Source organism: Doryrhamphus excisus, chromosome 13 (genome assembly GCF_030265055.1).
Source record: "Doryrhamphus excisus isolate RoL2022-K1 chromosome 13, RoL_Dexc_1.0, whole genome shotgun sequence".
Taxonomy (NCBI): Eukaryota; Metazoa; Chordata; class Actinopteri; order Syngnathiformes; family Syngnathidae; genus Doryrhamphus; species Doryrhamphus excisus.
This window is the reverse complement of record NC_080478.1, coordinates 8764257-8785604: the sequence shown is the minus strand read 5'-3', so window position 1 is coordinate 8785604 and position 21348 is coordinate 8764257. Positions and strand designations below refer to the sequence as shown.

General features: G+C 40.3%; 2 protein-coding genes across 5 annotated transcripts in view; one reads left to right on the top strand and one right to left on the bottom strand.

Annotated features, from left to right (window-relative positions):
• Window positions 1–3355, bottom strand: part of luzp1 (leucine zipper protein 1) — a 51037-nt gene extending 47682 nt beyond the window's left edge. For 2 of the 3 annotated variants that reach the window (XM_058090697.1, XM_058090698.1), the window contains exon 1: window positions 2989–3355. The gene's annotated coding sequence lies outside the window, so the exon portion shown is untranslated. The remainder of the gene's footprint in view (window positions 1–2988) is intronic. The other variant, XM_058090696.1, reaches the window with a different exon arrangement.
• Window positions 2531–14192, top strand: ptafr (platelet-activating factor receptor). Of its 2 annotated transcripts, XM_058090707.1 has the most exons (5): window positions 2531–3413; window positions 4047–4128; window positions 11276–11375; window positions 11679–11725; window positions 12332–14192. In XM_058090707.1, the coding sequence occupies exons 4-5, from the start codon at window positions 11711–11713 to the stop codon at window positions 13490–13492; spliced, it is 1176 nt and encodes a 391-aa protein (XP_057946690.1). In that variant the 5' UTR covers window positions 2531–3413; window positions 4047–4128; window positions 11276–11375; window positions 11679–11710; the 3' UTR covers window positions 13493–14192. The 2 variants fall into 2 exon arrangements, with proteins under 2 accessions (XP_057946690.1, XP_057946689.1); XM_058090706.1 differs by lacking the exon at window positions 11276–11375.
• The last annotated feature ends 7156 nt before the right edge of the window (window positions 14193–21348 follow it).

Here is a 21348-nt window from a genome sequence, read left to right as displayed (position 1 = left end):
TTACAGACATCTACTTGCCATGACTGAGAGCCAGTGCAAGTACAACGAAACATCTGAAGTTCTGCAATGCAAACGTGTCTTTGGATACGTTAAGGCCAAAATGCTTTGGAAGACATATTCCCATATACTATGTAATATAGAGATCCTTAGTTTTAGAATCATTGAAACAAATTAAGACTGCAACTATTATTTTCTTAATCAATTAATCTGAAGCGGCGGCACGGTGGACGAGTGGTTAGCGCGCACACCTTACGCGTGCGTTTTCTCCGGGTACTCCGGTTTCCTCCCACATTCCAAAGACATGCTAGGTTAATTGGCGACTCTAAATTGTCCATAGATATGAATGTGAGTGTGAATGGTTGTTTGTCTATAAATGCCCTGTGATTGTTTGGCGACCAGTCCAGGTTGTACCCCGCCTCTCGCCCAAAGATAGCTGGGATAGGCTCCAGCACCCCCCGTGACCCTCGTGAGGAAAAAGCAGTAGAAAATGAATGAATTAATTAATCTGAAGCTTGGTGTTTCGATTAGTCGAGTAATCAGTTAGGCCCAAGACAGACCAAACATGAATGGTTTGTGGTTTGGTCAGAAACATATCAAAAAAGAGGGATCACTGTTTTCAAAGCTGATGTGTGCGAATATCTTATTTTGCCAAAAACTGCGAAGGAAAATATCCAAATTTTAGGAGCTGAAATCAGAGAATATTTACAGTTTTAAATCCAAAACAAACTGAAAACCAAAATAGTTGTAGATTAATTGGATAATTGATAAATCATTGATTAACTGTTACACCTCTAAAACAAACGGTCAATGAGTTACGACCAATTTGTTCCAAAGTCCCACACTTGCACCTGCATAGACATTTTCTTGATGTTTTTCAATCAATCTTGCTAAAAAAAATGTTACAGACATGTCTCCTTAATGTGTGTAGTTCGCGTGGTTAGCGCACAGACCTCACAGCTAGGAGACCAGGGTTCAATACCACCCTGGGCCATCTCTGTGTGGAGTTTGCATGTTCTCCCCGTGCATGCGTGGGTTTTCGCCGGGTACTCCGGTTTCCTCCAACATTCCAAAAACATGCTAGGTTAATTGGCGACTCCAAATTGTCCATAGGTATGAATGTGAGTGTGAATGGTTGTTTGTCTATATGTGCCCTGTGATTGGCTGGTGACCAGTCCAGGGTGTACCCCGCCTCACGCCCGAAGAGAGCTGGGATAGGCTCCAGCACCCCCGCAACCCTCGTGAGGAAAAGCGGTAGAAAATGAATGAATGAATGATCTGAAATGTGATCACGGTTTATTGATAAACCCTAAAGCGATTCATCCTATGTGGATAAAGCCACAATAGGGGACAAAGTTAATCATATCATGTCATTTGATTTCCCCTTTTTCTTCTTCAACTTCAAAAACTGCCAACTCCACATGTAATAACCCATCCCGGGATGCAACTGGAAACCCTTTCCCACACGCAGAACTGAAAATACATCAACACTCAAGTGCAGATTTCGGTGGGGGGGGGGGGGGGGGGGCTTCAAAGCTGCATAGCGCAGCAGGTGTGATCTACTGCCGCTTTAGCAGCTAGTCATCAATGATTTCTTTTTTCTTTCCTTCATGTTGGGAACAGGTCAAGGCAGGTTCCCCACCACCTCCCTGTGCTGCTGTTTTTTATGAGCCCCACCTGGCAAATTATTATTCCACCAAGACAACTACGTCTTCTACTGTTGACACACACATACACACACAAATACACTCATCTAATGGTGTTATGCTAAGGTAGCATAGGACACACACTGTACTGTTTAGCCTTTTGCCACCTTGGGTCAATGAAGGACCTATTTTAGCATGACGTGTGTGCATGTGGGTGCATGTGTGTGCATACATAACAGCCAGCAGATTTACAAGGGTCCCTGTTGGGGCTGCAGCCTGATCACTATTGATTGTTTTCTTTATTTATAGTCGCAAAACATTGTGGCCAGATTTAAAAAGACTTGACTGCTAAACCAAAATAGTGACTTGGACTCAGTGACTCGTGATGTAATGATAGCACTGGCAAACCAGTCAAGGCAGATGGCCGCCCCATTTGTCCTATATCAGGCTTTCTGTTACATTTTTCCAGTCGATATAAAACAGAAATATCGAACAATCTAGTCCACAAAATGGACATCAATCAATCAAACTATTTTTGTGTCATTCAACCAGTTTTTGCCAGCATAGCCCAACCAGTCGAGGCAGACAGCCGCCTCATATTGGAACTTAGTTCTGTCCTTTATAAAGACAAATTTTGCCCTTCTAATGTCTCCTATGTGCTGCTTACTTAACTCCATGCACCTGTAGATTACTTATGCTGTTAGTCAGTGAGCCAAAAGCAAAACTAAAGCAAAACAATGTTTTTACTTTCTGGTTGCCTCGACCCCTTGCTGTGTGGTGTTTTTTTTTTTACCATAAAACCAGAACTTTCTATACAGATTGAGCCGTTTTAAATATCTTTTCTGTTGCTATATACTGTATGTCTTTGTCCCCGGACGGAAGCCCAAACAAACATTTGGTCCGGGTACAAAGTCAACATTCGGTCACCTACAATAATTTTAACTTGCAGCGTTAAAAAAAGCAGAAATAGTTAATTTAGTCTAAGGAATAGGATTTTAAATGTGGCTTCATTTTGCTATGCGAGCATTGTTTAGTATGTTTGCGGCAACTTCAACACAGAGACCTGTCGTCGTGAAGCCTGCTTTAAAATGGCTAAAATATGACAAACATGTCGGCGAATGTGTGTTAAAACTACAATTTTTGGTTAAATGGAGGAGGCGTCGAAGAAATATTTGAACACCTGAGTGTGACTGCAGTTTGGCTAAATGCGAGCAGGAAGCAGAGGAAGGAGGAGGGTTCAGGGAAAAACTTGCCGCAGTTGAACACTTGTGCCTCCCCGGCTCATGTTTGCCCATGTTCGGCCACACAAGCGCAAACAAGTCGGTTAAAAATAATAGCACCATACCTTCAACGTGTTCCGTTGAGGCGAGAGTGAGCGGTATATCCACAAAAACACGACCCCGGCTTGAGTGTAGCTACCGCGGCCGGTTGTCCTCACTGCAGCCGGGGAGGACAAGACAAGTTCATCCCGTTCTTGGAAGCCCTGCAGCTGGGAGAGTTTCCTCCTTTTCCCCCTTCTCCCGAAATCAGCCTCTTTCTCTCGGATATCCCGTTCCCTAGTCCGTTCGGCATCAAACCATCACATTCCACCGCGTCCTCAACAATGAAAAAGGTGGCTTTTCCTTTTTTTTCTTTCCCCGCTGTCGCCGGAGGAAGACCCACCCCTCGGGATGGCTCTGCCCGCTCTGACCGCAAAGAGAACGCCCTTCCCCGGCTGTGCGGTCCCGCCTCTCCACCCCCTTCCTCCACACACAGGAGCAAGTCAAGCCGGTGAGCAGAGCCAATGTGGCATGTTTCTTCTCATACAGGCTAAAAGGTGGACTGTGTTCAAGTCGAGGCACGATAAAAACTGACTTTATGGTGCACAATAAAACCACAGCTGCATAATGGCACTATTTGGTGAGGCAGTTGTTGGTGCAAGATTAAGAACAATCTCTTTTTAAGCTCATTTAAATCTTCTATGATGAGTAGGAGAAGGGATGCAAAAGCATTGTTTAAAGAGGCTCTGCAGATGTATACGGTCAAAAAGGTGCATCACATGTTTGCAACTTGGGCTGAAAGCCATGTGGTATATACTGTTTGCTATGTTTTATTGGAAATACTCTTTAAAATACAGCTTGACACATGCATGGTGTTTTGTGTGATGATATCAACCACACTAGATGTTAAATAGCAAGCTGTATGAGGAAGTAATAAAAATGTGAATAAAGCCCCAGTGCATTGACCTGCAATGACAATCACCTGGATAAGCAAGATTAAAATGGTGACTGTGGTTGCATACTTGCACTTATACATATGTTTTCCACACAAATGAATACAATTTTATTGTATCCTCACCCTGTCACTTGCCAGAATTCACTAGTGCAGCTAAATATTGATGGAAAACAATTGTTTCTTCGACAGGTGGAGGATTCCAAGAAGTCATCAATGCAAAAGTGCAAATGCAAGTTGTGAACCAAACGCATGGACAGCATGGAACACTACAGTAAGTCTGCTTGAGTAGTTTTTATTTTTAATAACTAACGAAACAAGAATATCATTTATGTGCCAGTTTGAAAGCGCCAAAAGATTCAAAACTAGTCTCAATTTGAGAGTATGTTGCCTAAATCAATAGAAAAGGCAATACATGTAAGAAGAAATGATCCGTTCCAGTGTCAAACCAAATGATTTAGCTCATGAATTAACATTAACTGTCATACAAGTGTAAAGGTAAGTGAACCCTTGCTACTGTTAATATGTCAACACTTTAAAACACTCCCAGACTGAATAAGCGTTTGTGAAAGTATGGGGAAAACAGTTAACTGCTCCAATACAAAGGGAATCAAAGGGACTAGCTTAACTTTGATAACAGGTGACAACGCATTTGGAGATGCTCCTCATTCAAGTGTAAAAAGAAGTTAACCACCACAAAATGCTTTAAAAAGTAATGACAGGTCTTCTTTTAACACCCTTTGTTGAGGCTGGTCTTTACTTTGGAATGTGTTGCAAAAAAAGGTAAAGAAAAAGCAAAAGTGAATACTGTGTTGCATTTTTAAGTGTAATCCAAGTGTTAAAAGAACTTAATCACCACAAAATGTCCCCAAAAGTGGTGACATGTCTTATTAGAAATATTTTTTTGCAAAAAAGTCAAAGTTAGTCTTGTGACTGAGGTTTTTATGTGACACCCTCGAACTCTGATGCTTTGTGCTTTTTAAGTGTAAGAAGAAGTTAGCCTGCAAAAAACCCAAAACTTTCAACATGACCTTTAAGAGCAAGCCAAAAAAAAAATGCAGTTAATGCTGGAATGAAGCCTTGTCCGAGTTTTTACAAAAGGCCCTTGACGCCTTGTGCAACTTCAAACTTCGTTTTTTTTAGGGATTCCACCTTCGATGCAAAGACAAACAGGGAAATGCCTCTTTTATATATGACGGCGTACATCTGTCATGTTGTATCTTTCCTGAGGAAACTTGGCCTGTGCTCACACATGTTTCCGTCATGTTGGAAATGGGCGTCAATATATCAAATGACATAAACGCAAATACACTTCGCAGACGGCAACGTACAGTGCAATGTACAGTAAAGTGCCAACACATGTTTCCTACGGAACGCTGTCCATTCTCTCCCTGTATATGCGTACTTGTACGAGGCCACCTGATTCAGGAAGAGCCGACATCCTTCCTAATTGCAAACATCCCTCGCCAGCCAGCAAAATCAACCATGTTCCAAAAAGGAGTTTGTCGCTAGCACGCACAGGGCATGTGCTTCTGCTTTTTTTTTTTCTTTTCTATTTTGCATTTTTTTTCTTGCAAAGACTGCAGCTGCGCACTAATCTCCATAATCCTGCGCACATCACCACAATTACATGTGGTCAGTGGTACAAGAATCCAGTCAAGAGGTCACCTGATGATATTTTGATGACATAATACAAAGCAAAGAGAAAATGTTAAATGAGTGGAGAGCAATTTGAGAGACAGGGCAACACTGCTTATCAAGCTTTGCTACTTTGTGTTCTTTTAACAGCAAGGATGCGGATTAATGTGCTTAATTCACTGTCCTCCCAGAGCGGGTTATGGCTAGTATTTAAACACATATAACCCAGATGAGTCCAAATGTGGGGCAGCCTGTCATGTCGGAAAACATGCACTTATCCACAGACGTGCAGCTCTTACAGCTCTGTGTGTATTATTGGATAACCACTCTGCATGCATTGTTTGAGAGGAAGCATTGCCACTGCTTGAAAACACATATTCAAATGAAAGAACAAAAACAACCTGCTGGAACTGGTCGGGAACTGTCAAATTTGCCCCAAATGTAAAAAAAAAAAAAAAAAAAACCTAAGTGAATCACTAGCCTGTACTGAATATAATTTAGGTATTAGAAATAATGAAAATAAAACATGCCCACTGCTGGTACTGATGGGGCACTGTCACATCTGCCCTATAAGCAAAATTGATATTTCTCCATTCAAAATGATTTCCTTACAGTTTAACTGCTACTTTATAATAAATAGAAAAACAAAAAAATATAGCACCATCTGATGAAACTGGTTTCTAATCAGAGAGGAAGCAAGCACAATAGGATAGCTGTTCTGTTCATTAATTGATTCATTTTCTACTGCTTATCCTCACAAGGGTCCTGCTGGAGCCTATCCCAGCTGTCTTCGGGCGAGAGGCGGGGTACACCCTGGACTGGTCGCCAGCCAATCACAGGGCACATATAGACAAACAACCATTCACACTCACATTCATACGTATGGACAATTTGGAGTTGCCAATTAACCTAGCATGTTTTTGGAATGTGGGGGAAACCGGAGTACCCGGAGAAAACCCACGCATGCACGGGGAGAACATGCAAACTCCACACAGAGATGCCCGAGGGTGGAATTGAACCCGGGTCTACTAGCTGTTAGGTCTGCGCGCTAGCCACTCGGCCGCCGTGCAGCCCCTAGCTGTTCTGTATTAAATCTAAAATCCAAATTCATTCATTAATTTTCTACCGCTTTTCCTCACGTGGGTTGCGGTGGGTGCTGGAGCCTATCCCAGCTGTCTTCGGGCGAGAGGCAAGGTACACCCTGGACTGGTCGCCAGCCAATCACAGGGCACATATACATAGACAAACAACCATTCACACTCACATTCATACCTATGGACAATTTGGAGTCGCCAATTAACCTAGCATGTTTTTGGAATGTGGGAGGAAACCGGAGTACCCGGAGAAAACCAACGCATGCACATGGAGAACATGCAAACTCCACACAGAGATGCCCGAGGGTGGAATTGAACCCGGCCGGGTCTACTAGCTGTTAGGTCTGTGCGCTAACCACTTGTCCGCCGTGCAGCCCCTAGCTGTTCTGTATTAAATCTAAAATCCAAATTTAGTAGTATAATTCTTTTTCCCACACTTTTATCCCAAATGGGACTTGGACCAGCAACCCTAGGTCCCCGGTCTTAAACATTGAGTTTCTTAGTGTTTAATTTGGAACTCCATAGAAAGTCCCATGAGAGTGAGAGAAAAGAACATGCTTTGATCAGTTAAAAAAAAACATCCTCTTGTCAAGTCTCATCTTATTTAGTAGTACAAATGTCTCCGCCTGTCAAGCTCAACACTCCCATGGTCGACGATTTCTCACTGTGGGGGGACATTCCTCAAAACTCAGCCTCTGGCATGCAGTAAATCTCCCTGAGAGAGGTCTACACCGGAGCACCATGCCAGGTGATTGTGCATGTGAACACCCACACCCTTGTCACCTCATCCTCACATTCTCAGGTGGTCACATGCCGAGCAAAGGCGTAGCGACGCAGGGGGGACAATGTGAAAAGGTGTTAACGGGATACGAAGCGTTCCGTACATGTGGCTCCCTCCCTTCCTGTCTCCCGAAGGAATGCCTGACTCCTGACTATACAGCTCTGTTAAGGCGATGGGAAGCGAGCCCGTAAAAATGCTGTTAAGGTGTTGGCAGCTATCCTTTTGCTGATGTTTAAAAACTACACAAGAGAGCAAAACATCATGGTATGCCTGTATTAATCTGATGACATTTCAAAATGCTAAAGATGAATCCAGAAGTGACAGAATGAAAGTAATAGCATGCTGGCAGCATTAAGCATCAGCTTACACTAAGTTGTTCAACAGAACCATTTAAACCAGATGGTTGAAGTTCTGAACATACTGGCTGCTCCAGCTCTTGTCTGTCCATCTGATCCATACTACCACCTGACATCATGAGAAGGGAATGCGAGCGACAAATTTGAGTGACAATGGTGGGATTGTTGACATTGCTGCACAGTGAAAAGTGGTTAGTAATTCCCCGTTGGCGACTCCAAATTGTCCATAGGCCTGAATGTGAGTGTGAATGGTTGTTTGTCTATATGTGCCCTGTGATTGGCTGGCGACCAGTCCAGGGTGTACCCCGCCTCTCGCCTGAAGACAGCTGGGATAGGCTCCATCATCCCCCTTGTGAGGATAAGCAGTATAGAAAATGGATTAAGATTAAGATTAAGATATGCCTTTATTCGTCCCTCAGTGGGGAAATTTTCATTGCACAGCAGCAAGAGTACAGAATCAGTTAAGCAGTACAAAAATACACAATATAAACAACCCAAGTATTAAGATTAAGATTAAGATATGCCTTTATTCGTCCCTCAGTGGGGAAATTTGCATTGCACAGCAGCAAGAGTACAGAATCAGTTAAGCAGTACAAAATACACAATATAGAAAAATAAACAATATAAACCAAACCCAAAACAAAATGAACAGTTTTTCCCAGAGTTATATACAATACATTATGTAGATAATATGAAACGAGATGAGATATATGACCAGTCTATACACCGAGTTAATATGAGGCATTATGGAAATACTTCACATAGAACTTAGTATATTGCATTTAGAGCCCTTAATATTGCACATGGAGGTTGATCAGATATTGCACAATGAATGGAGTCTGGAGTAACTATACTGAATGTAAAAAACAAAGTATTGCACAGATGTACATAGTGGTGTAGAAGTCTATTGGGACCTGCGATATCGCTCCTTCACACACTTGGGGTGAAGCAGTCCATCGCTGAAGGAGCTCTCTAGTGCTGGATTGGATGGATTGTTCACTTTGAGGCCAAGTGGACCATTGAAACATGTGAGCTTTGTGAGATAGATCCTGTTGAGGTTTATTTGAAATGATTGGATTTGGTTTTTGTGTTTCTCTTCAGAGTTATGTAACAAATGAGGTCAGAAAGTTAGCCTTCAGGCAAACTGGAAGAACCCTGCTATGAGATGGACCGTGAAGAAGAGCGAGGTTGACTAGAATGGTCCGGGATTTGGAAGTCTGGGATAATGGTGTCAGAAGTGGCACAGTTAATGTTTAGGCCAACTGTAAGGATCCTTGAGATACTGTACTGCAGGGGTCTCAAACTCAATTTACCTGGGGGCCACTGGAGCTAGGGTCTGGGCGAGGCTGGGCCGCATCAGGTTTCCCCCCCCCAAAAAAAGAAAAAAAGCATTTATTAAAAACAGAAAAATGAATAAACTTTGCTTTGGTTCCGATTTTCTACAAGAAAAGCTCTGATAAAACATTCCACTGTTCTCAAATATCTTAATATATAATATAAGATCAAGAATAAAGAAAATCAATCCATCAGTAATAAATAAATATAATAATAATAAAATGGCAAAAAATTAAAAATTAAGAAACCACATATAGTTGGTGGGTAGACAAATTCTTTTTTTCAGATTAAAATTAACAAAGCATTATTAGAGCCCTGTAGACATGACAAAACATGACTATAGTCACATTTATACTCTTTTTATTTGCAACACATTGCGCAACTGCAGGGTCTTGAGACACATGCTAACTCGCAAACTAGAGAGCTAGCGACCTAAACGGTAGCCTCTAAGTTATTTCCTTTAAACTTAAAAAGCCAAAAACTTACCACTTCCACACGGATAGGGAGGATAACTATTAACAGTTATTTAACCTTTAACATGAACATTAATCAAACGTAATAATTTTTTCTGGGTACATGATACCATACAGCATCCATATCAAACTTGCGCGGGCCGCACTAACATTAAACTTTCATATCAAGGCGGGGGCCTCAAACTAGTGTCCTGTAAAAAACACGATAAGAAAGGTCTACTTGACCTTTGTACTTGATTGTGGGTAATACATATCAAGCACTTATGTCACCACCAGGAAGAATCCTTGTTTCCTTGCTATTATAGCACCAATAAAATCCATGATGCTTATTTGCCTCTCTTAATCTAGGACTGCTCATTCAGGTTGCTTTTATCGCCTCAATCTATCTGGGTGCTACCTACACCATTTTGGTTGGCTTCTTCTCCCCTCTAGTGGTTGAATGACATTACTGCAGCATGGTCCTGTATAAAAGCCAGTATAAAAGCCATGCAGATTGTGTGACATAGAGGTGTTATTATGGGATAGTAGATTCAGAATAATGTGGTCATAATTATTGTGTGTTAGTTAGTTGTTTTTTAAACATAAAGTATATGTCTTTGTAATTGCCCCCCTTCCCCCCTATTTTTAAGACATCAAAATGAATCCCATGACACCACATAGGGACATGATCATGTATTATAGACAAAGAAGGCCAAAGTGTTTATTAATTTTTAAGTGTAAAAATAATTAATATTTATATTATTAATATTTATTATTAATATGAGGGCTGCACGGCGCAGACCTCACAGCTAGGAGACCAGGGTTCAATTCCACCCTCGGCCATCTCTGTGTGGAGTTTGCATGTTCTCCGCGTGCGTGGGTTTTCTCCGGGGACTCCGGTTTCCTCCCACATTCCAAAAACATGCTAGGTTAATTGGCCACTCCAAATTGTCCATAGGTATGAATGTGAGTGTGAATGGTTGTTTGTCTATATGTGCCCTGTGATTGGCTGGCCACCAGTCCAGGGTGTACCCCGCCTCTCGCCCGAAGACAACTGGGATAGGCTCCAGCACCCCCGTGACCCTTGTGAGGAAAAGCGGTAGAAAATGAATGATTGAATGGAATACACCAGTGCACCAGTGGATGCACAGCGGCCTCACAGCTAGGACACTTGAGTTCAATCCCACGCTCGGCCATCTCTGTGTGGAGTTTGCATGTTCTCCCCGTGCATGCGTGGGTTTTCTCCGGGTAGTCCGGTTTCCTCCCACATTCCAAAAATATCCTAGGTTAATTGGCGACTCCATATTATATGAATGTGAGTGTGAATGGTTGTTTGTCTATATGTGCCCTGTGATTGGCTGGCGACCAGTCCAGGGTGTACCCCCCTTTCGCCCGAAGACAGCTGGGATAGGCTCCAGCACCCCCGCGACCCTTGTGAGGAAAAAGCGGTCGAAAATGAATGAATGACTGAATTATTAATATGCTCTACTGAACTAAAATATTCAAAGACACACAAAACACAGACTTTTATTGGTGTATAAATCTTATTCAAGCTATTTTATAACATTTTAATTGTAGCATGCTGCATTATATTATACAGGACCAATAATGTGCAGTTGAACTATTGCTTCACTGCAATAAAATGTGTCTTATTCACAAGTATTTTATAATCAAAAGCATACCTCAAAGAATGGAAAAAAATCCCAGATTGCTGAAGCGTGGGCGTGTCTTTTCCTGCTCGTTGCACCATGTGGGATTTCCCAAGAAGACATTTGCACCTCCTTCCCTTTTGACACTTGATGCACGCCTTCACTTTGACTCCCACACACGCTCAGATAAGCAGCAAAGAACCAAGACACTGCCTGGTAAGTCAGCAGCCATGGAAGTTGTTATACCACTGTTTTCAGTTTTTAGGGATTACAAATACTGTACTGTGTTTGTCAAGCTAAAATAGTTGAGTTTTAGTTTTGGGTGCTGAAATTGTGCTACGGTTACAGTTGACGTCGAACATTTAACATGTGAGGGTTTCTAGTGGAGTCTCGTGTTACTTGGTTTGAGCTTGTAAAAAGACAAATGAACCATCCTTAGATCTTTAACCAAGCCCAGATCTGTTTTTCTTATGCAATGACTTCTTTATAAGAATCTTTAATGTTCACTTTCTTTCACAGTTGTGTGTCGTCTCTGAACTGAAAGCCACCCGATGCAAGAAACCATGGTAAAACTCCTGCTTCCTGTCTAATGTTTTTTTTCTTACTTATGCCTTACCTTAGGCACATTTTATGATGACACAGCAATATTCACGTAAGAAGAAAACGGTTTTATCATTGTAAGAACTACATGAATCATTCATAGTGACAGCTAGGTCTACGCTAAGCGTACAAAGAGGTTACCAAGGAATGTTTTATCATCCAGCAAGTTTTACCTCTGTAATGAATTCATTCATTCATTCATTCATTCATTTTCTACCGCTTTTCCTCACGAGGGTCGCGGGGGGTGCTGGAGCCTATCGCAGCAGTCTTCGGGCGAGAGGCGGGGTACACCCTGGACTGGTGGCCAGCCAATCCCAGAGCACATATAGACGAACAACCATTCACACTCACATTCATACCTATGGACAATTTGGAATCGCCAATTAACCTAGCATGTTTTTGGAATGTGGGAGGAAACCGGAGTACCCGGAGAAAACCCACGCATGCACGGGGAGAACACGCAAACTCCACACAGAGATGGCCGAGGGTGGGATTGAACCCCTGAACCACTTGACCGCCGTGCAGCCCGTAATGAATTCATGTTATAATAATTTGTGTCTTGTCTCATGCAGACAGAAATGTGGACAGAAGTCTCACCAGGACTCATGACCAAGACCTTTACAGCCGCCAATAATTCTAACTTCCTGGACTCCCCATTCCGTTATCAGCTCTTCCCAGCCGCTTATGGCATCATCTTTGTCCTGGGATTCTTTGCTAACATCTATGTGTTGTTTGTACTGCGCTCCCTACGAGAAGCTAAGGCGATGGGAGAGATTCGGATCTACATGACCAACTTGACCATTGCTGATCTTCTTTTTGTGTGTGCGCTCCCCTTCTGGATTGGGTATTACAGTCGCGAAGGAACTTGGGTCTACAAAGACTTCTTGTGTCGACTGACAGGATCGTTGTTCTTCATCAACACCTACTGCTCCATTCTGTTCCTGGGTGCCATCAGCGTCAACCGATACTGGGCGGTCACTCGGCCTCTGGATGCGGCGTCATCAGACCACAGGCGTCGTGGGATCGCCGTGTGCGTGGTCATCTGGTTGATGACCGTCTCCATGGCTGTACCGTTCCTTGCAAATCCGGCCACCAACCAGGATGGAAATGTCACTCGCTGTTTCGAGGGATACCAGAATGACAATGATTCTTCCAAAAGAGCAACAGCTGCAACCCATTTCGCAATTATCGGAATGTTTTTTGTCGTTTTTGCACTCGTGGTGGTATGCAACCTTCTTATCGCTCGAGCATTGGTTTTACATAATGTTCCTCAATCCGAATTCCATTCTGGGAAAGTTCTATCCAGGAAGTCCAACATGACAATCTCGTCTTCCAGAAGGCCCACAGGGGTCAAACGGAGAGCTGTGCAAATGCTAATGGCTGTGGTCGGCGTATTTGTCGTGTGCTTCCTGCCTCATCATGTCGTCCAAGGATTCTGGACGCTAGCAGCACTGCAGATCCAAGATGGATGGGGCCATGTGGATTGGGATCCAGAAACAGTGCAGGTGCTGAATGATGCCCATCAGATCACATTACTTCTCATGGGCCTCAACTGCATTCTGGATCCCGTAGTGTACTGCTTCGCCACCAGGAAGTTCAGAAGGTTCATCATGGCTCACCTGAAGAAGCTGGCAAAGGGCGAGGGCTGCTCCCACACGGTCACCTCGCAGATCTCCTTGGACAGCAGGCACCAGAGCCACAAACTCCCGGGCGAGCTCAATCAGCCTGAATAATTCAAACTGATAAGTTTGACTTTGGGATTATGACAGAACTGCAATGGGTGACACCAAAAGTTTTTTGTCCATCCCATTTGTTAATAACAGATTGTAAATAATCATGACATTTCCAACCTTTTTTGTAAAGTTTTGTAAACACTTTCATAATGTGCGATCCCCAGACCGAATTGCACAAATTCGACTTCCTGTGTGAGGCGCTCACTCATACACAGTCACAGAAAAGCGGAAGTTTTGCAACCAGAAGTCTGTGTGATGACTTTTCTGATGAGAATCAACCAAAATGAGTCAACAAGACACACAAACACACAAACAATTATCTTTGTTTCACTGGGATTTTTGAGTGTTTTATTACTGCATAGCACATATAGTGATGAATTTACCAACCGTAAACACAATCTGCAAGAGTGGTTTAATATACATAAATCAGTTTATGAGGTATAGTCCACATTAAGGTGATCTGTCTGCCTAAGCAAGGTTTCCCAAACTGAGGGTTAAGGCCCAAAATGGGTCACAGGTCAATTTTTGTCTTGTGGAAAAAAATGGAAGAATTCCAGAAAAGAAATACCTGAAGAAATTTGTAACATTACCGGAAAAAAGGCAAGTTTAAATAAATTACAAGGATAAAGTTTCTTCGCACATAGCTTTTTTAATCTGTGTCCTTGATTGATAGTTTATGTAAAGTGTTTGTTTATGTTATGGCAATATATTTTACATTCAACAAAAGTATAAATGCAATAAATGTTGTAATTTTTCATGAAGTCAAAGTTGTAAAACCTTAATTCCTTCATTCATTTTCTATCGCTTACCCTCACGAGGGTCGCAGGGGGGCTGGAGCCTATCCCAGCTGTCTTCCGGCGAGAGGCGGGTTACACTCTGGACTGGTGGCCAGCCAATCACAGGGCACATATAGACAAACAACCATTCACACTCACATTCATACCTATGGACAATTTGGAGTCGCCAATTAACCTAGCATGTTTTTGGAATGTGGGAGGAAACCGGAGTACCCGGAGAAAACCCACGCATGCACGGTGGAGAACATGCAAACTCCACACAGAGATGGCCTGAGGGTGGAATCGAACTTCGGTCTCCTAGCTGTGTGGCCTGGGAGCTAACCACTTGGTTAATCCACTCCGTGCAGCCCCGTATCTCCTTCAAATGTCTAATGTGTATAATGTCTAAATCTTTTCGTGAACAAATGTCTAAATTAATTTGCCTCACAGGTATGGCCTATCAAGATGCCTTAGGTTGTTGGCCACAATAAAAGGCCACTCCAAAATGTGCAGTTTAACTGTATTGAGACGGTCCGAAAATCCGACCTCTATTTGCCTCAGATGCCGTCTTCATCAACCCAGGGCATCCCAAACAAGCTCAAAGGGTGACATGTCAGACCAGGCAAGAACTGCAATGTTTTCAGCTTCCAGGAAGTCTGTACAGATCCTTGCAACATGGTGCTGTGCATCATCATGCTGAAGATGATGATGTTGTGGATGAATGGCTTCGGGATTTCCATTACAGTTAAATTTTGGAGTGGCCTTTTATTGTAGCCAACCTAAGGCACACCTGTACACATGAGATATACCTATGCAATGCGATATAGGCCTTTTTTGAGGTCATGGAATATGGGAATAAAAACAAAAGTATATAGTGTGGTATACATACCTCGCTCAACAAAACTTTGAAAATATTGGAGGAGCGATACTTTGAACATTTTTGCTCAAACAATTATCTTCCCACCACGTTGAGGGTTTTGAAATAAGCCTTACTCGTACAGATTCGGTTCATGACAGAATTGAGTAAACGTTGTCGCTAGTCATGCTTGTGGGATCCAGATCTGTGTAGGCAAGGTTGGTGCTTGAGTAATTCATGTACACATGTCCATCATTCTCGGCCTGTGGCAAAGCTCCCCTGTAATACAAAGTAGAGATGTGAGAGTCATGAAAGAGTCCTTCAAGCTTTTACTGAATACTTGAGTACTTGACTTACGGTTCCTCGACAAAGACTGGATTTTTCATTTATTTATGGATGCTAGGACGAAGACGCAAATTTCACTGACTCACAAGGATTCCAATAAGACTCAGAAGAAGACTCGAGTTTTTCGGACTCATGGGAGCTTGACAAAGATTTGAGTTTCATTGACCCACTCGTGCCCTACATTCACTGACTCAGACTCAAGTTTCACTGACTCATGGGTGCTGGACGTTCACTGACTCGCAGTTACTTGACACAGACTTGAGTTTTACTGACTCACAGGTGCTCCGTGAATACTCGAGTTTCACTGATTCGACGAAAAAACCAAGTACTCGACAAATACTTGATGATGACTTGAGTTTCACTGACACAGATAGTTAATGAATACTCAAGTTTCACTGACTCATGGGTACTCGATAAAAGAAGGAAAATAAGTTTCCCATCTCTAATACAAATAATAGTAATAATTAAAAAATGTTTCATATCTGCATGTTCTCGCCGTGCATGCATTGGTTTTCTCCGGGTACTCCGGTTTCCTCCCACATTCCAAAAACATGCTAGGTTAATTGGCCACTCTAAATTGTCCATAGGTATGAATGTGAGTGTGAATGGTTGTTTGTCTATATGTGCCCTGTGATTGGCTGGCGACCAGTCCAGGGTGTAACCTGCCTCTCGCCCAAAGACAGCTGGGATAGGCTCCAGCACCCCCTGCGACCCTCGTGAGGAAAAAGCGGTAGAAAATGAATGAATGAATGAATGAATAATATCTGCATGTTCTCCCCGTGCATGCGTGGGTTTTCCCCGGTACTCCGGTTTCCTCCCACATTCCAAAAACATGCTAGGTTAATTGGCCACTCCAAATTGTCCATAGGTATGAATGTGAGTGTGAATGGTTGTTTGTCTATATGTGCCCTGTGATTTTGTCCAGGGTGTACCCCGCCTCTCGCCTGAAGACAGCTGGAATAGGCTCCAGCACCCCCCACGACCCTCACGAGGATAAGCAGTAGAAAATGAATGAATGTTAATATCACAACCAAAAACATTTGACTTACTTTGACTCCTTTCCCGGTCTTGGGAAACCTTTAGAAAAAAAACCCCACAACAATAAGAAGGATATTTGCATAAGAGATCAGTTCTACTGCTCTTTACCTTTACGTCCTGTGTTAGAGGAACTTTTCTTGCCCGAAAGTCTTTCCCAGAGGAGCCAAAACAGAATGATGATGTTCACCGTCAAGGCCAGTAGAGAGAGAGTGAAGGCAGTTATTTCCATATTCTTGACTTCTATTAGAACAGAAAAAAAGACCTATTCATCAGTGTGCTTGTATATTAGTAACCAGATGAGATATGGCTGATTTCCAAACAGGGTGACCACAAGCACTGATAAGCATGTTGCAACAGTCCAATTTTATGATGAGACAAATATTAGAAGATAGATTTATTTAAGAAGATACACTTATTTTTTTGTAAAGTTAATACCATGTTTGTGTGAAATGTCTAAAAATGCCCCATTAAACGTGTTGTTATTACTAATGTTATTTAAAGTAAGTGTACATTGTTGCATTCTGTCAGATTGCAATGATATTCTCACAACCACAAGGGGGCGTATTTACATGATACAGCAGGGATGTTCAAACTTTTATGACAATTATGACTATTGTTTTGGTATGATTGTAAGTTATTTGTAGAAAAAATATACCATATTATTCTTTGGAGATTATGACGTTTTCTCTATCATTATTTTCAGTTGACACACACTTTTTCTCTCATAATATTACAACGTTATTCTTGATGTATTGCAGGATTATTACCATACAGTTATGGCATGATTGTTGTAATACTACATTTTACAAAAAAATAGAACTTTTTATTACAATTTTTTAGGGGGTAATATTCTTTGAAGTTTTTAAAATAATATCCTGAAATAATTTCTGAAAAAAGTATTTAAAGTATTCTCATAAGAATGGTTGTTTTTTAGGCGGTAAAATTCTTTGAAGTTTTTAAAATAATATCCTGAAATAATTTCTGACAAAAGTATTCACATGAGAATGGTTGTGTTGAAAAAAAGACTTTTTCCTCACAATATCACGACTTTATTCTTACAAAATTAAGACAAATTTTTCTTAAAAATACAAAATAATAAACTAAATTTATTCTTGTAAACTTACATTGTTATTCCTTTTTTAATGAACATTTGAAGTGAACAAAATACAACTTTTGTTTTTATTAATACAAGTTTTTTACGAGTAACTATGTTAAACATTTAAAATAAAAATATTGTGTTATTTTTTATTTATGTGGTATGAAATAATATTACAAGAAAAGTAAAATACTACTGTAAAGCGGTACTATTACCAGTGATGGGCGTTACTAGTGCCGTTACTTTTTTCAGTAACGGGTAATCTAACTAATTACTCTTACTGTCAGCATAACGCCGTTACCATTTTTTGATACCACGTTACTGCACGTTACCAAATGGAAGTACAGACACTACTTTAACCTCGTTGAGGTGAAAGGTAAAAATGTACACGTCGAATGTACATTATGTCCCTGAAAAAAAACTTTGTCCACATTTTGTGTGAGCAACTCAAACCTACAGAAACCTAATGGTACCCAAGTTACTACTAACTAGTTACTTTTGTAGTGGAATAACTCAGTTAGTAACTCAGTTTCTTTTTTGGAGAATATCTAGTAACTCTAATTACTTTTTTAAAGTAACGTGCCCAACACTGACTATAGAATAGTCTTAATATTGTGAGGAAATAACACATTTAGAAAAAAGTCAGAATTTTTATAAACTAGTAATGCTGTCTTGTGAGAATCTTAACAGAAAAAAATTCAAAATTTTTGTAAGTAAGTAATATCACAAAGAATTATAATTTTTTGACGAAATAAAACATTAACATTCAAGTTACAAAACTGTTATGAAATCTAACTTTTAGAAAAATTACCATAATTTTTCCAAAATAGGCAAAAATATTCTCAGACAACCAACCTGAGCCATGAAAAGAGACGATGTAGACATGATGGGTGGTGCTCACGTTGTCCGAGTGACTGTTACTAGCGTTGCACCGGTACAGGCCACTATGCTCCGGCTCACTGAGGGTCAGATTCCTGCCTGTGCCCACTTCCTGCCACAGCTGGTTCCGCTGCCTCTGCCATGACCAAACCACGTTGTCTGACATCGGGCCATTGCAGTGCAGGCTGACCTTCTGACCCGCCGCCACCGGGTAGTCTGGTGTGGCTTTCAGTGTCAGTTGCCCGATGATTTCTGGTGACGGAAAAACTAGGACAGAAGGGCTCAATTATAACTGCCCCATAGGCAAAGAGAAAAATAAGTACTTGAAACCGAATTTTCTCTGAATATAGTTATAATATGAGAAAAAAGGTAATTTTACAAGAATTAATGAGTAATAATTTTTAAAAATTATCTTTAGTTTCCAGAAAAAAATGGTAATCCTAACTGAAATCTGTAATCTCAAATGGTAGTCTGAATTTTTTGTGAATAAAGTTGTTGTATAACAAGATACATTGTTTGGAGAAAGTTTTTCCAATAAAAATTTTGGCATTTTTTAATAAACCATTGATGGAATAATATTCCCAAAAATAAAGTATATATATACAAGGGATGTTAAGGTTTGATGCTTCTGATCCTGAAGCCGATCATTTCATGAAGGAAAGGTGCATTGAGGCACATCCTTAATAATAATCGTTTCTGAATGTTCCTAAATGGGCTTTTTCACTCACAAACATTTAAAAACGTTTAAAAACAGTATCATAAATAAACAAATCTTATTTTGAGCTGACACAAAACATGTTTGTGTCAGCGTGAGAGGTCTCAGTCGCTCACATTTTGCTGAACATTTGTGGGCGAGTTTAAGAGATAATATTATAATAATAATAATACATTTTATTTGTATAGCGCTTTTCAAAATACTCAAAGACACTTTACAGAAGAATGAAGTTGAATAAAGCAAGTAAACAGAATAGAAGACACACCAAAATACAACATTCATTGGTTAATAACATAGTTAAAACATGAGTAAAAGCAGGGCGGGGCAATATGCTAATAATAAAGAAAAATAGTAATACAAAAATATGCTTGCTGACTGTATTGTTTAAAATAATGGCCCATATTTCAGCAATTGATGTCCCTTTACATAAATTTTGATGTAATTATTGTTGAGATTGACCCTACTTATTATAGATAAAAAACTTTTTCTATCTGCGATTAAATGCGATTAATTCAGAGTTAATTATGGACAAAAATGTGATTAATCACGATCAAATATTTTAATCGAAAAAGGGGAAAATGTGTTTTCATCCTTGTCGAATTAAGTCATAATTTTTAAATGTTAGTATTATCAGAAAAAAGATCGGATAAAAATAACAATAATTTTTTTTAATTTTAAAAATAATAATATTTATTTGGGCAAACACACGAAACACCACAGTGCATCTCTCACACCAATCCAAATTTCAATCAAATTTTATGAGAATAAAGCGGGAATATGAAGAGAAAGATGTATTTCCTCAAGAAAATAATCAGAATTTTTGGAAATAAAATCCAAATATTACGCAACTATTATTATGTATATGAGGAATAATATTCTGTATAAAGTCATAGTATTATGTGTATAAATCCTATTTTACATGAAACACCATCATGTTGCGATAATAAACTGGTATTATTACAAGAAGGAAGGTCCATGAGAAAAATTGCAATAGAAAAGTTGTAATTTTATAAGGTATTTTATAAAGAAAAAAGCACTTAACAACTGAAGCTGGCTGCAAATAATCATCAAAGAAAACCAAAGGAAAGGAAAGCCTCCAGTTTATGACAACAGATGTTCTGCAATTGTAGTATTAGATATATAGTGTTTACCTGCGCCACTGAGTTTGAACACCAAGAGGCAGAGCAACATGTTGAGAGGCTTCAAGGATGAATCAGAAGTGAGCCAAAGCTCAGGTGAGAGTGGAGGAAGTGAGATAGGCGACACGGCAAGTGGGGAAGTGTTAAGTTCCCTCAGCTGGAGGGCAATAAAAAGTACACTTCACACGGGAGAGTCTTATCGAAACACACACACACTGCACACACTCGGTGTCCGACATTTGCTGTCCCCAAACAGTGTGGTCACCTTCAGGCTCAGGCTGTGAGATGGAAGTGGAGATTGCTGGACCAGCTGGAATCCAGAACATTCTCACCTTAGGCAAACTCACTAAAAAGCTGAAAAGTCAGGATAATTCAGATGTTTTTACACTAAAAGTACTTTCTTGTCGGAACTTTTGGAGGACTGTTATCTGCTAGAACCACAGGAACCAAGTTATGGTAATAATTGAGAAAAAAATATTAGCGAGAAAAATATGTTGTGTTGATAATTTACATACAGGTATTAATGATGTAATCTCACCAGGATACGTTTGTAATTTATGGTTATTGTTATTGTTATACTAAACAAGTCCTTACCATCTTATAAGAATCAAGACGTAATATTTTGAAAATAAAGGAACACAAAATTACATTATTTATGAGAAAAAACTTATAATCATAATATTAATATTAGTAATATTATGAGAATAAAGTCGTAATATTGTGAGAAAAAAAGTAATTTTTTTAGAAGAAAAAAAATCAATATATACAGACACAACCTTATGCGAATAAAGATCTAACTCCATTAGAATTAATTTGTAATATTATGAGAACATTTTATGAGAATAAACTTGTAATATTATGAGAATAAAGTCCTAATATTGTGAGAAAAAAGTCCTATTATTAAAGAAAAAAATCAATATATACAGACATAACCTTATGCGAATAAAGATATAAATCCATGACAATCAATTTGTAATATTTCAAATTTCCCCACTGAGGGACGAATAAAGGC